The sequence below is a fragment of the Equus przewalskii genome, chromosome 29 (assembly GCF_037783145.1).
Source record: "Equus przewalskii isolate Varuska chromosome 29, EquPr2, whole genome shotgun sequence".
NCBI lineage: Eukaryota > Metazoa > Chordata > Mammalia > Perissodactyla > Equidae > Equus > Equus przewalskii.
In genome coordinates this window covers 30,572,128-30,584,770 of record NC_091859.1, presented here as the reverse complement: position 1 = coordinate 30,584,770, position 12,643 = coordinate 30,572,128, and the positions used below count along the sequence as shown (strand labels likewise).

General features: G+C 35.6%; 1 protein-coding gene across 3 annotated transcripts in view; it reads left to right on the top strand.

Moving 5' to 3' along the window:
• The window catches only part of CRY1 (cryptochrome circadian regulator 1), a 93,619-nt gene that overhangs the window by 51,532 nt on the left and 29,444 nt on the right, over positions 1-12,643 (top strand). For all 3 annotated transcript variants that reach the window (XM_070600176.1, XM_070600177.1, XM_070600178.1), the window contains exon 2: positions 8,692-8,800. In XM_070600176.1, coding sequence (XP_070456277.1) covers positions 8,692-8,800 — 109 coding nt within the window. The remainder of the gene's footprint in view (positions 1-8,691; positions 8,801-12,643) is intronic.

Genomic DNA, 12,643 nt, shown 5'->3' with positions numbered 1-12,643 from the left:
TTGCCCTTTATATTCTCTTGATCAACACCTATTGATTCCAAACTCTGCTCAGATGTTTTCTTCCTCAGGCCCTCTCCTGTCCCCTTTTGCTTGCCCTCCCCCTCCAGGAGTTAGATTTCTTCTGTGCTCTCATAATACACCCTTCATTAAGAAACTCACCGTATGGTACATATATATTAATGTTGGTTTCAGTAGTTGGTTTCATTAAATATTATTACTGTTCACCATTATTCAGTGTCCCTTTCTGCAAGAGGTTTATGCTTTCTGTCTTCTTGAAGTCTGCCTTGTTCATGTGACCTGCTTTGACCAATTAAATGTGAGCAGAAATGCCTTGGCTGATCTGTAATAGATATATAGCATGACTGAGAAATAAACTTTAGTTATTTTAAAACACTGAGCTTTGAGGGTTGTTTGTTACCTCAGTGTAACCTAACATATTCTGTCTTAATTGACACACATGCTCGTCCCCCATCTTGAAGGCAAAAACTGTATTCACGTCGTCTTTATGTCCTTAAAAATGTCACACTAATTTTCCTGAAACATTTTAGATTATTATAAATCCTGTAGGAAAGTAGCATTATATAGTGCAAACAACATGGATTTGGGATCAAATGCATCTAAATTAAAATTTTTACTTCTTTGCTTAGCTGAGTCACTTTGGAAAATGTCCTTGATGAGTTTTAGCTTCATCATTTTTAAAATGAGATACCTTGTAAAGTTATTGGGTATATAATGTATGTAAAGAACCTAGCACAATAGACATTCAGAGAGTGTTCTTTCTTTTTCATGTTTACTTCTCCATTGACTATTGAATCAAGTCTTTAAAAACCTCTTTCTTCTGCTTTTATTTATTTATTTGGTTAGTCATTGGATAAATATATATCTCTCTCTCTATATATATATAGAGATATATATATATTTTATTTTGCTGAGAAAGATTTGCCCTGAGCTAAGATCTGTTGCCAATCTTCTCTTTTCTTTTTTGCTGAGGAAGATTCATCCTGAGCTAATAACATCTGTGCCAGTCTCCCTCTATTTTGTATGTGGGTCACTGCCACAGCATGACCACCAAGAGATGAGTGATCTAAGTCTGTGCCTGAGAACCAAACCCAGGCCTCTGAAGCAGAGCATGCCAAACTTAACCACTAGGCCATGGGGCCAGCCCCTGGATAAATATTTTTTGAACTTGTGCTGTATGTTAGGCATTGTCTAGGCACTGGGAAGTGGTGAACAAGGCCTAGTCCATGTCTTTAAAGAGGTTACAGTCCAGTGGCCAAAAATTCTCCCTCCGTATCTCCAACTATTTAAAAGCATATTAATACTGTAAAGCCTCTTACTACCATCACTACATCCTTGACATTTTTGCCATCTCAAAAAAAGTACAAAAGTGATTTCTCCCGCCTGATTTTTCAAAGCTTATTAGTGGTATCCATATGTGTCTCTTAAAATATGTGTTGTGTTTTGCCAAAACATGTTCTGTTATATTCAGGTGCATCATATACGTTTTCAAGTTTCTTTTGTAGAATTTAAGCTCTCTGAGTATTGGAATCTCATATCATTTATCTTGTATCCCTCAAATCAATGAAATTATGAGTAATCAATAAGATCACTCTTTAAAGGTGTTTTAGGAATTTGTGGGGGCGTTTTTGGTCATCACAATGATTGGAGAGTGCTAGTGGAATTAGTGAGGAGAGGCCAACAATGGATGTCTTCTTGGAATACTCAGGATAGTCTCTCAAAATAAATGATTGTCCTGAGTGCCACGTAGCTTTCAAATATTCTACTAGATGTTTCATGTAAGTGAACAACTTATTCATAATTTTTTGAATATAGAGCCTGAATCCATTTTTATATATAAACACTAGCTATTTTTTAATGTATACTGAGTTTTCCTGGAATATATTTAGCACCTATGTAAATCAAGGAAAGGTTGTACTTTGTTTTGTCCAGAACTTTACTAAGTCTTGCTCAACATTTCAGAAAATCGTTCCCCCAAAGCCAGTACCACTCATGGTGTATGAGTCACCAATAGTACAACACTGTCAGTCTGTTTTTGTAGCTGTTGAATTTAAAATGATTCTGTATGTAGGGGTAGGTATCCAACTAATGCAGTGTCTTCCTGATATATACATACAGAAGTACGTGTTACCTATTTTTAAAATATAAATGACCGTCCTTTAATTTCTTCTATAGATTACATTAGATCATTATATTAATGCTTTAAATTTATGTATTTACATATATTATCTATGATTTTTATTTTAGGATTTAAAAGAGGACATTGTAAAATATTTGTTATAAAAAGTGACATTGTTTCATAGTATATGTCCTCTGATTTATAACCATTAGAACCTGGCAAAATACAAAATTTGCTTTTAAAATATACATTTAAGCTTTATTGAACATTAAACTATTCTCTTCAGGGAAAATGTGTATCACAAATATTATGACAATTTGAATAATGATTAAGTTAGATGAAAGCACTAAAAATTTGTCACAAACCAGAAAAAAAGCATATGTAAACTTTATTCAATTTATAGAGAGACAAATTGCTATTTATAATCTTCTATTTAAATAAATTTCTAATAAACACCATAGACTTTGATTAATGACGGAGACTCCCCATTTTGTTTTCTTTATTATAGTTAATATATCCAGAACTTTAATTTTAAAAAATTTAACTCTGTTGTTTCATGCAGAGGGTAGGAGAAGAGAAGAGATTTTGCATGCAGTTTTAATGATCTTAATGTGTATTCTTTAAATCAGTTCTCTAGGATCGGCAATGAATTGTTTTGGTTTAGATGGTCTGCATGTTTTCGTTGTTGAGCATATGATAAGCTGTGTTTTATAAACTAAAGTGCAGAGCAAGATGACTTTATTCTGGTAACATACATGTTAATTGATAATGCCTTGTTTTCAACAGCAATCGGATTATTTTGTATCTTACCATTGCCTTTTTTAGATTATTTTATAGACAGAAGTAGAAATTCTAGTTATATAAAGCTGTTTTAGCACAGGATAGAAAGTAGGTCATTGTGAAGGGAGTATACCAAACCACCCACTGGTTGCTATAGCAATGACCTACTTTAAGAAACTATTTCTGTTGATTCATGTTGAAATCATCTTTTGGAAATGGTATAAGGAAGCTCACTGCAAGTAGTTTTTTCTGATAGCAATAAGGTAGTGATCTTGGAAGGTTTAAAAAAAATCCTTAAAATGTTTAAAGTGAAGAAATAACATTTTCTCACTTAACACCTCTTCAGTTTAATTGGAACTGGTACAATTAGTATTATAATTAAATAACATGAAAACTGTGCTTTTGTGTAGGCAATACAATTATGTGAAGGGATATAGTGAGTTTTACTGCCATGTGGCCTGTCCTGTTACATGTAGTTAGTAGTATTATTAACTGAGCCTTCAAATGTCTATCATTTCAAGAAAACAGTAAATTTCCCAAATGGGAGAAGGTCTGAAAATATGTTCCTGTTAAAAGTGTACCCTGTGTATTTTCAAAGTAATATTATATTAAATCATTCCATTCAATAGTGGATGCGTGTTGTAAGGCACATGCATTTATAATACACAAAGGTTGAAATTGGTGTGTTCTCTGGGATACATTGAATCTGAACTCTGACAGAACTCACTCTTCTCTCTAGTTGAGGGTAAAGGATGAAAAGTTAGACTTTATATAACACCCTTTCAAGTATCATTATTCAGCATTAAAAAGAAATCATACCTGTCAATGAACCGGTAGTTTGAACATGGGGTTATTAGAGGTTTTATTTTGTGGTATTATCAAGGAAGAATTATATGCTTAAAGATTAGTTGATTCAGGGTCTTAATTGCACTGTATCTTTTATATTTACATATTTATATCCACATTTGCTATGTCTCTGGGAAAGATTTTTCTCAAACCTTTGTTCGAAGTCACGTTCAGTGGAAGATATGAGTTCAAGATGATTCCCTGGATAGGTGTAGGTGTCCAATGAATTCTTTGTCTTCTGTTGTCATGCCCAGGTGTTTACAAATAGAAATACATGTTACTTTTTTCAAAAACATACATTATTCCAAAGGAAGAACAATTATAACTCTGCTTAATGAATATTTACCAAGTGCTAGTGATTCTATTAGGTGATTGTATGCTGTTTCTATTCCTTACAGTTGCACAAGACAACCCTACTAAGTTATTCTATCTTATTTTTAGTCTTTTCAACAAATTGTATAAGGCACATGAGGAGATATGTTTGCCAAATGTAGAAACCAAAACACAGATTAAGAAAACTGTGTAGTTAGGAATTAGACAGAGATATTTAATTTGAAATCCAGCAGGAGGAGGAGGTAATATGTATGTGATAGCTATAATATTAGGTACAATCTGAAAGTTTCTCTAGGATGTGATACATTATGTCGTTTGACAGTCCAGAAGATAGAGAAATTACTTTGAGCTGGAAGACTGAAGATTAGTAGGATATGAACTTGATGAGATGGGAATTGGAAAAGTATTCAAGGCCAAAGGAAAAGCATGGATCAAATTCCAGGAGATTGTAGGGGGCAAAGAGAAGTAGGTTGGTTTGGTGGGAAGGAAAGAGAAGTGGTAGGAGATGAACCTGGAACCCCAAGTTAGTGGCCAGGCAAAATAATTTGTTCCTTATTTTATAGGGAATGAGTCTTTGAAGACCTTTGTATGGGAAAGTGTGCCTCAGGAAGATTTGATGTTATGTATAAAATGGATTAGAGTGGAGAGAGATTGTTGGTAGCAGATGTATTTTAAGGCATTGCAGTAAATAATACCAGCAAGAGAGAACAAAGACTAGAATTATTGTAGCAAGAATAGAAGTAGTAGAAAGGAGGGGACTAAAAAATAAGAGATAGCACTTAATATAATTGTGCTTACTATGAGTCAGGCATATTCTAAGAGCTTCTCATTGTTCATTTATTTAATTCTCACAACAGTGGGTCGTGTTACTATCTCAATTTTACAGATGAGGAAATTAGAACTTTTCAGGATTGACTGAAGTGTAGTAATTTGTTGCTAGATTTGTTAAATTATGGGACATCTGTGTAATAGGATATTATGAAACCATGAAAATTGATGCCATATAAGTATATCTATTGCTTTCAAAAGATACTTGCTATGTATTAAACCAGGTTTACAGTAGATATGGTATTTCTCAGTTTTTTTCCCTACTTTGAAGGAGTGTATGCTGATTACCAATTTTATACCTTTTGTGAAGTAAAAAGTAAAAAGTGTCTGTTTGTCTCTTCCTCTGTCCCACCCCAAACTCCCACTCCCCCTGGATAGCTAATATTAACAACTTGGTAAGTTATTTTCTTATACACATATAAAATAAGTAGATACATGCAAAGTAAATTTTATTTTATCAAAATAATATATGCATGTAGTTTTAAAAGTTATAGTGCAAAAAGCTTTGTAACAGGACAGCGTCACTGTGTGTTCTCCTTCATCCTGTCCTCTTTCTTTTCTTAAATCTTTTCTACCTAAAATATTTCAGTACAGGGGCCGCCCCATGGTGTAGTAGTTGAATACAGGACACTCTGCTTTGGCAGCCTGCGTTTGCACGTTTGGATCCTGGGTGCGGACCTACACCACTCATCAGCCATGCTGTGGCGGTGACCCACATATAAAAAAGCAGAGGAAGATTGGCACAGATGTTAGCTCAGGGCTAATCTTCCTCATGAAAAAAAAATTGAGTACAAATTACTATATTCTTTTTTAAAGTACTTATATTTGAGTCTAATGTACCTCTGTAATTTTTATGTGAAATTACAGTGATGTGAGTGATAATGTCTATGGAAGAAAAACATCATACTGTGGAAGAAAACACCATAAATAACATGTATGGAAGAAAAACACTGTACCTGAATACGATTTCTATTCCTTTGTTTAAAGAAGTGCCAAAACAAAATTAATTCTTTGGTTGCAAAACTTTTTCCATTGTAACACATTGCTTCAGTCCATATCATTCTGTACAATGTTTGGTTCATAGAATGTTTATTGAAAAGCATTAAGAATGCATATTCAGCTTGTGAACAAGAAAGGGAAAAATAAAAGGGCCAATTATTAATTAATCCAGGCTTACTCATTTTATGAATTAATCAGGTCCTCTTAACTGTCTATCGTTGACCTGCTTATACCACATAGAAACATTTCCGCCGAAAAGTTGAATGTGGAGAGTTCTTGCTACTTACTTCTACCAGCTCTGGTAGAAAAGATACTGAAACCAATAGTACAAAAGAGATTTGAGGATTATCTCTGCCTTGGATCATCCTTCCAGGAAATTTTAGTTTTGTACTGTTTAAGAAAACTTAAAATAGCTGGTTCATTCACCTTCTTAAGTTTTGATCTGACTCCTAGTATCTAAAAACTCTTGCCAAGCAAATACATAAAACTAGATGCTTCCCAGTAAACATTTATCACCAAACATGATAAGTTACACATAGTTCTGGATAATTTTACAAAACTCAGGTGTTTTCATATTGTTACAATAACAACAACAATTTCTCTCCCATAGTATTTGCATGGTGGTAATGGTGGGTTGGAGTTGGGATGGAGTATTAGGTAGGTGACTCCAAACCAAGACAGAAAGGGGATGTGGTGAAATATAAACGTGAGGAGAGAAAAGCTTGTTTTCTGTTTGTTTAAGGACAACTGTGAGACTTCCTCAGGTGAAATGGTGGGATGTCTTTAACGTCCTCATGGGTATAGCACTGGGACTCCCCAAGCCATAGAGATGATGACTCCAAAAGGGGAAAGAGTGTTAAACCTGACTAGGTATACTGATGTGACTGATATCTACAGTTGTAAAAGATTAAGGCTTTCTTGGTGAAATGATGGGATCAGAACGGGCAAAGAGAACAAAATGATCTAGCTTGAACAACCTTCTAGAACAATGCTGTCTGGGAGAAACTTTCTGGAATGACAGAAATGTTCTTCACCTGTGCTGTCCAATATGGTAGCTACTCACCACACATGTGGCTGTTGAGCGGCCTTGAAATGTGGCAAGTGTGACTGAGGAACTGAATTTTAAATTTTTATTAATTTAAATAGCTACATGTACCTAGTGGCTACCATTTTGGACAATGCAGTTCTGAAACATGCCCTTCCATTTGTCATAACCACTCCTTTTCACAAGTAAGACACAATCGCTTCTCAAAGAGCACTATGGCCTGTGGAAAAGGCAAACAAATATTTAACCTTAAGATCAAAAACATGAAAGAAGTATGTAAACATAAAAGAGGAAATAAGATATATCCAGCTGAGACAGCTGGCCCCATGGCCGACTGGTTAAAGTTCTGTGCACTCCACCTTGGCAGCCTGGGTTTGCTGGTTTGGATCCCAGGTGCAGACCTACTTCACTCATGAGCCATGCTGTGGAGGCATCCCACAAACAAAAAATAGAGGAAGATTGGCACAAATGTTAGCTCAGGGCTAATCTTCCTTAAATGAGAAAAAAGGAAGATTGGCAACAGACGTTAGCTCAGAGCAAATCTTCCTCACCCCCCCCACAAAAAAAAAGCGATGTCCAACCAAGAATAGAATCTAGATGAAATGTTAAGAGAAAATTAACATGAGGCAAACAATGAGATCGAACCTTGCAGAGGTGACGTCTCCTTCGGATTTGCTCTTGAGGACTGGTCCATTTCTTCACAATAGGAGATGCACAGTAAACAGTCTTCTTGTATTGCCCCACGATTTCCCTGGATGTCTGTTATGTGTAAGCCTTGTTGGTACTTATTTCATTGAAAAAAAAATCTTTAGCCCCACCTGCTTCGTGAAACCTTTTTTAAAAAAAAATTAATCTGACCTTCTCTGCACTCAGAGTTAGCACTATATAATTTAGCATCCATTTATTATCAGTGTCTTTCTTTAATTAGATTAGAAACTTGAAGATGAACATTATGTTTTCTCTCTCTTAGATAATTACAATTATCCCCTAATAAAGGACTCAAATTCGTAAATTATTCACTTGCTCAGGGTGATTAAATAGGATGTTTCTCTTTTTTTTTTTTTTACAGTAGAAAACATTCTAGATTTTTCAAAGTGGCTTTTCTATATGAACTTGAATTCATTACATCAGGTTTAAACAATGAGATCAATTTATTTAATTACTTCTTTATATAATTTTTAGGTTTACAAATTAAACTTTTGCTAACAGTCACTATTATTTAATGAAAGTTAGTGATTTAATTTAGGAGCTTTATTTAAATACTAAGAAACTTGTGCTGTAATTTTTTAAAAACTGTAAGTATGGTTTCTGGGAACAGTAATTTTTTTTTTTTTTTTTGAGGGAGATTAGTCCTGAGCTAACTACTGCCAATCCTCCTCTTTTTGCTGAGGAAGACTGGCCCTGAGCTAACATCCGTGCCCATCTTCCTCTACTTTATATGTGGGACACCTACCACAGCATGGCTTGCCAAGTGGTGCCATGTCCACACCCGGGATCCGAACCAGCGAACCCTGTACCGCCAAAGTGGAACATGAGCATTTAACCGCTGCGCCACCGGGTCGGCTCTGGAAACAGTAATTTATGTATCAGTTAGAGGTAATATGATAAGAGGTAATAAGATGATGGGATTGGCATTTCAACTTTTAGAAAAGCCTGATTTTGTAATACTTTATATCTTCTAAATATATATTTTTAAGGATTTTAATAATACTTTCCTCTCTAGATTTTTGCTTCAATGTCTCGAAGACCTTGATGCCAATCTGCGAAAATTAAACTCTCGTCTGTTTGTGATTCGTGGACAGCCAGCAGATGTGTTTCCCAGGCTTTTCAAGGTAATTTGAAAAATATTTGCATAAAATAATCTTTTGTCAGAGAAGACACATATTTGGTAAATAAAGCATTTTGGGTAAGTGTGGGGAATATAAGTATTTTCAAATAAAAATTTTGTTGTTTTTTCTTTATTTAATAAAAAAGTTATATGTGGCAAAATCAGTGAAAAAAATGGTTTACAGTGAAAAGTTAAATCTTTCTTCTATCTTAAACTGCCGGAGGCAACAACTACACTCAGTTTCTTGTGTGTTTATTAGAAATATTCTTTGCATAAATAAGAATGTATATGTGTATGTGTTTATATGTAGATAGATAGATTTATATGTGTGTTTATGTATATGTTACCATCCCCCTTTTTAGAGCCAAGATGGGAACACACTGTTCTATGCCATGCTTTATTTAAATGGCTTTGTATTATTCCAATGTGTAGATATGCTACTAATTTCTCATTTGGCTTTCTACTGAACATTTAGTTATTTTTCCAAAGGCCTCTTGCTAATACAAATAATGCTGTCAGTGAACATTCTCGTCCAGATATACATGTCTTTGCTGACATGTGCCACTTCGTTTGTGGGATAATTCTTAGAAGAGGATTTTCTGGATCAAAGGGCTGTAATGATCAACATGGAACCAATTATACAAAATTGTAGGGTTTTCTTTTTAACTTGGTAGAATCTTAAAAATCTCCTAGTCTTATTTCCCCCCTGTTTTCCAAATGAAAAAATTAGTCCTAGAGAGATTAAATGAGTTGACCAAGGTCATACAACTAGCTCATGGAAGTGCTCAGAGCAGAAGCTGAGTTTCTTGGCTGAGCTTTTTGTATTCATCCCTTCCTCTTTACTACCATTAGAATTACTAATATATAGCTGCTTTTTCTTGCAACTGTTTGATTCATCAAATTTTTGTAATAGCAATGTTTCTATATCTAATGCAGTAGAGAACAGTTCCTTTCCCTGAATGAGAATGTCCCCAGTGTCGGAAATCAAAAACTACCGAGCCTCTTTTCATTGGTATGAAAGAAACCTTTTTAATATTTAGGGTTTGGCTAATGCAACAGTTTTGGCTAGTGAAAATTTATTAAAGTTTATTCACTACTGTAGCTACTAAGAGTCAGAATTTAACCTAGATACATGGAACAGTCCTGAGTAGAAAGCATATCAGAAACAATGGTAACAGTTTATCAGCAGCTCATGAGTATGAGAGTATGTGTGGATAATTGTCAGCTCTATCTCTAAGTCCATGTGGTCTAAGTAAAATGAATCCTAAGAGGATTTTTGTTGCTTTAAAATAACAAACCTTTATCTACTTGTTTTTAAAATGCTTGTTATAATCCAACAAGTCTTTCGTGTTCTTTGTTTTGAGCTTTCTTCTGCCTAGAATAGCGTATTAATGGATCAAACTATCTTCTGCGTTTAGATGATGTCCTGTTTTGTCAGTTTGGCAAAGAGGCAGTGGTTTTCATATGAGCCATAAAACACAGATGTATGAACGCACATAGAGTGCTTATTTCTTCTGATTTTTCCTCGGGCTGCATACAGTAGTCTGTATAAAATGTCATTTATGAAAACTTCCATTCAGATTTATTTACCGTATCTGGAGCCATAGAGGACTCCTAATCAGTTCCTTTTTTATTGTATTGATATTTTTATTTTTACTTTTTGTTTAGAGTTATTATATGCATATGTTGAAGAAAAAAAAGAGCCTAAAAGTATATACAATAAAAGGCAGGTCTCCTTCCCACTCCTAACCTTCAGGCCCCCACTTTCTTGGAGGGAGGAGATCCTTTTGTTGGTAACTAACTGACTCATTTACATTATTGTCTCTGGTTTTATTATTATTATTATTATTTTTTTTTGGAGGAAGATTACCCCTGAGCTAACTACTGCCAATCCTCCTCTTTTTGCTGAGGAAGACTGGCCCTGAGCTAACATCCATGCCCATCTTCCTCTACTTTATATGTGGGACGCCTACCACAGCATGGCTTGCCAAGTGGTGCCGTGTCTGCAGCCGGGATCCGAACCGGCGAACCCCGGGCCGCTGAGAAGCGGAACGTGCGAACTTAACTGCTGCGCCACTGGGCCGGCCCCTGGTTTTATTATTATTAGCAAATAGCATTTTTAATAGGTAAGTAATCCTGTTTCCCACATTGGAGGTAAAGCTGGTTCAGGCCTGGGAAAAGCTTAGTTTATTGGGATGGTAAGAGTGCTTCTAGTACTGATAGCTCCTCTAGTTAGTGTGCAGCTCCTCTGCTCTAGAGCATTCACTTCTTTCATTCTATTTATATTGAGTAGATTTAGGAATGGGGTCAGAGCATTGCTATACCCACATATGTATACCCATATATGTCTGATAAACTGTTGTTTTTTTCTGATGTGTTTTCTATTTAGAATTTTTCTCAGTTAAATTCTGACTTAATATAGGCTGATAAGATGCTTTTTTGTGTGTCTTTTTTTCATATTCTACTGAAGCAATAATAAAGAAACTTAGGAGACACTAGTCTAGGCAAAACTTGGATGACACTCTTTAATCACTGGTGTCTTACATGAATTATTCTTATTATTCCGTTAAATCTTGCACCTTGCACATTTGGTGCCAGACTGATAAGCTACCAAGACCATACACATTCTAGGCCCTGCAGAGACCTTTTATGAAGAGTTTAAAGTATCGGTTTAAAACATTCTCATTATATCCAAGAAACAGAGACGTGCGGCTAAAGTCTTTATAGATGGACACATTGAAGCATAATAAAATGTTTTGTTCGAAATCACAGAATAAATAAAGAAGAACATATAAAGCCATTAACACTTCACATGCATAAAAATTTATATTCTTTTTGAGATATTTTGGGTTCTTGCTTAATTATTTTATGCTCGTTTGAATAAGAGAACTCATTCAGCAGATATTGATTGAGTGCCTACTACGTCCAAGGCAGTGTTCGAGGTGATGGGGATATAGTAGTGAACCAAACAGAAAAGGTTCCTACCTTCTCGGAACTTACACTATAATGGAGAAAGACAGATAGTAAACAAACAAGTGAATGTGCAATGTCAGGTGGTGATAGGTGCTAAAGTGAAGGGTGGGATAGTAAGCGTCAAAGTGAGGGAAGAGTAGTTACTTTACATGGGATCATGGAAAGCCTCATTGATAAGGTGACATTTGAGTAAATGGGAATGGAGTGAGCCACACAGATATCTGGGGTCTGATATATTGAATCCACAATATTTTGCAGCTCGTTCCATCAAAAGGTGGAGTTTATGTTTCCACTCCCTTAAATCTGGATTGACCTTATAACTTGTCTTGACCGAGTGTCAAAGGGGACATTGAGTTCCAAATCCTAGGCCTCAAATAACCTTGCAACTTCTACCTTTGCTCTCTTGGAATGCTCCTTGTACCATGTAAGGAAACCTGGGCTAGAATGTCAAATTACGGGAAACCACATGTAGAGAGAGAGGGCCAACCAACAGCCAGCACAAGATCTGAGATGTGTGAGAGAGAGCATCTCTGGTCCTCCAGACCAGGCTGTGAGCCCAGGTGAAACCAACAGAAGACCCAGCCATCTAGTTAATTAATAATTTAAGAGAATTAATAAATTGTTTTAAGCTGCTAAGAATTAATGAATTGTTTTAAGCTTCTAAGATAACTGCAACATGCAGAAAGAGTGTCACAGGCAGAGGGAACAGCAGTTACAAAGGCCCTGATGTGGAAGTGTGCTGTGACTTGTTTAGGAACAGCAAGAGGGCCAGTGTGACCAGAGCACAGTGAGTGAAAAGAAGAGAGAGAGTCAGAGATGTTGCAGGGAGCCAGGTTATGGGACTTTATAAGCCATGTTAAGGACTTTGGCTTTT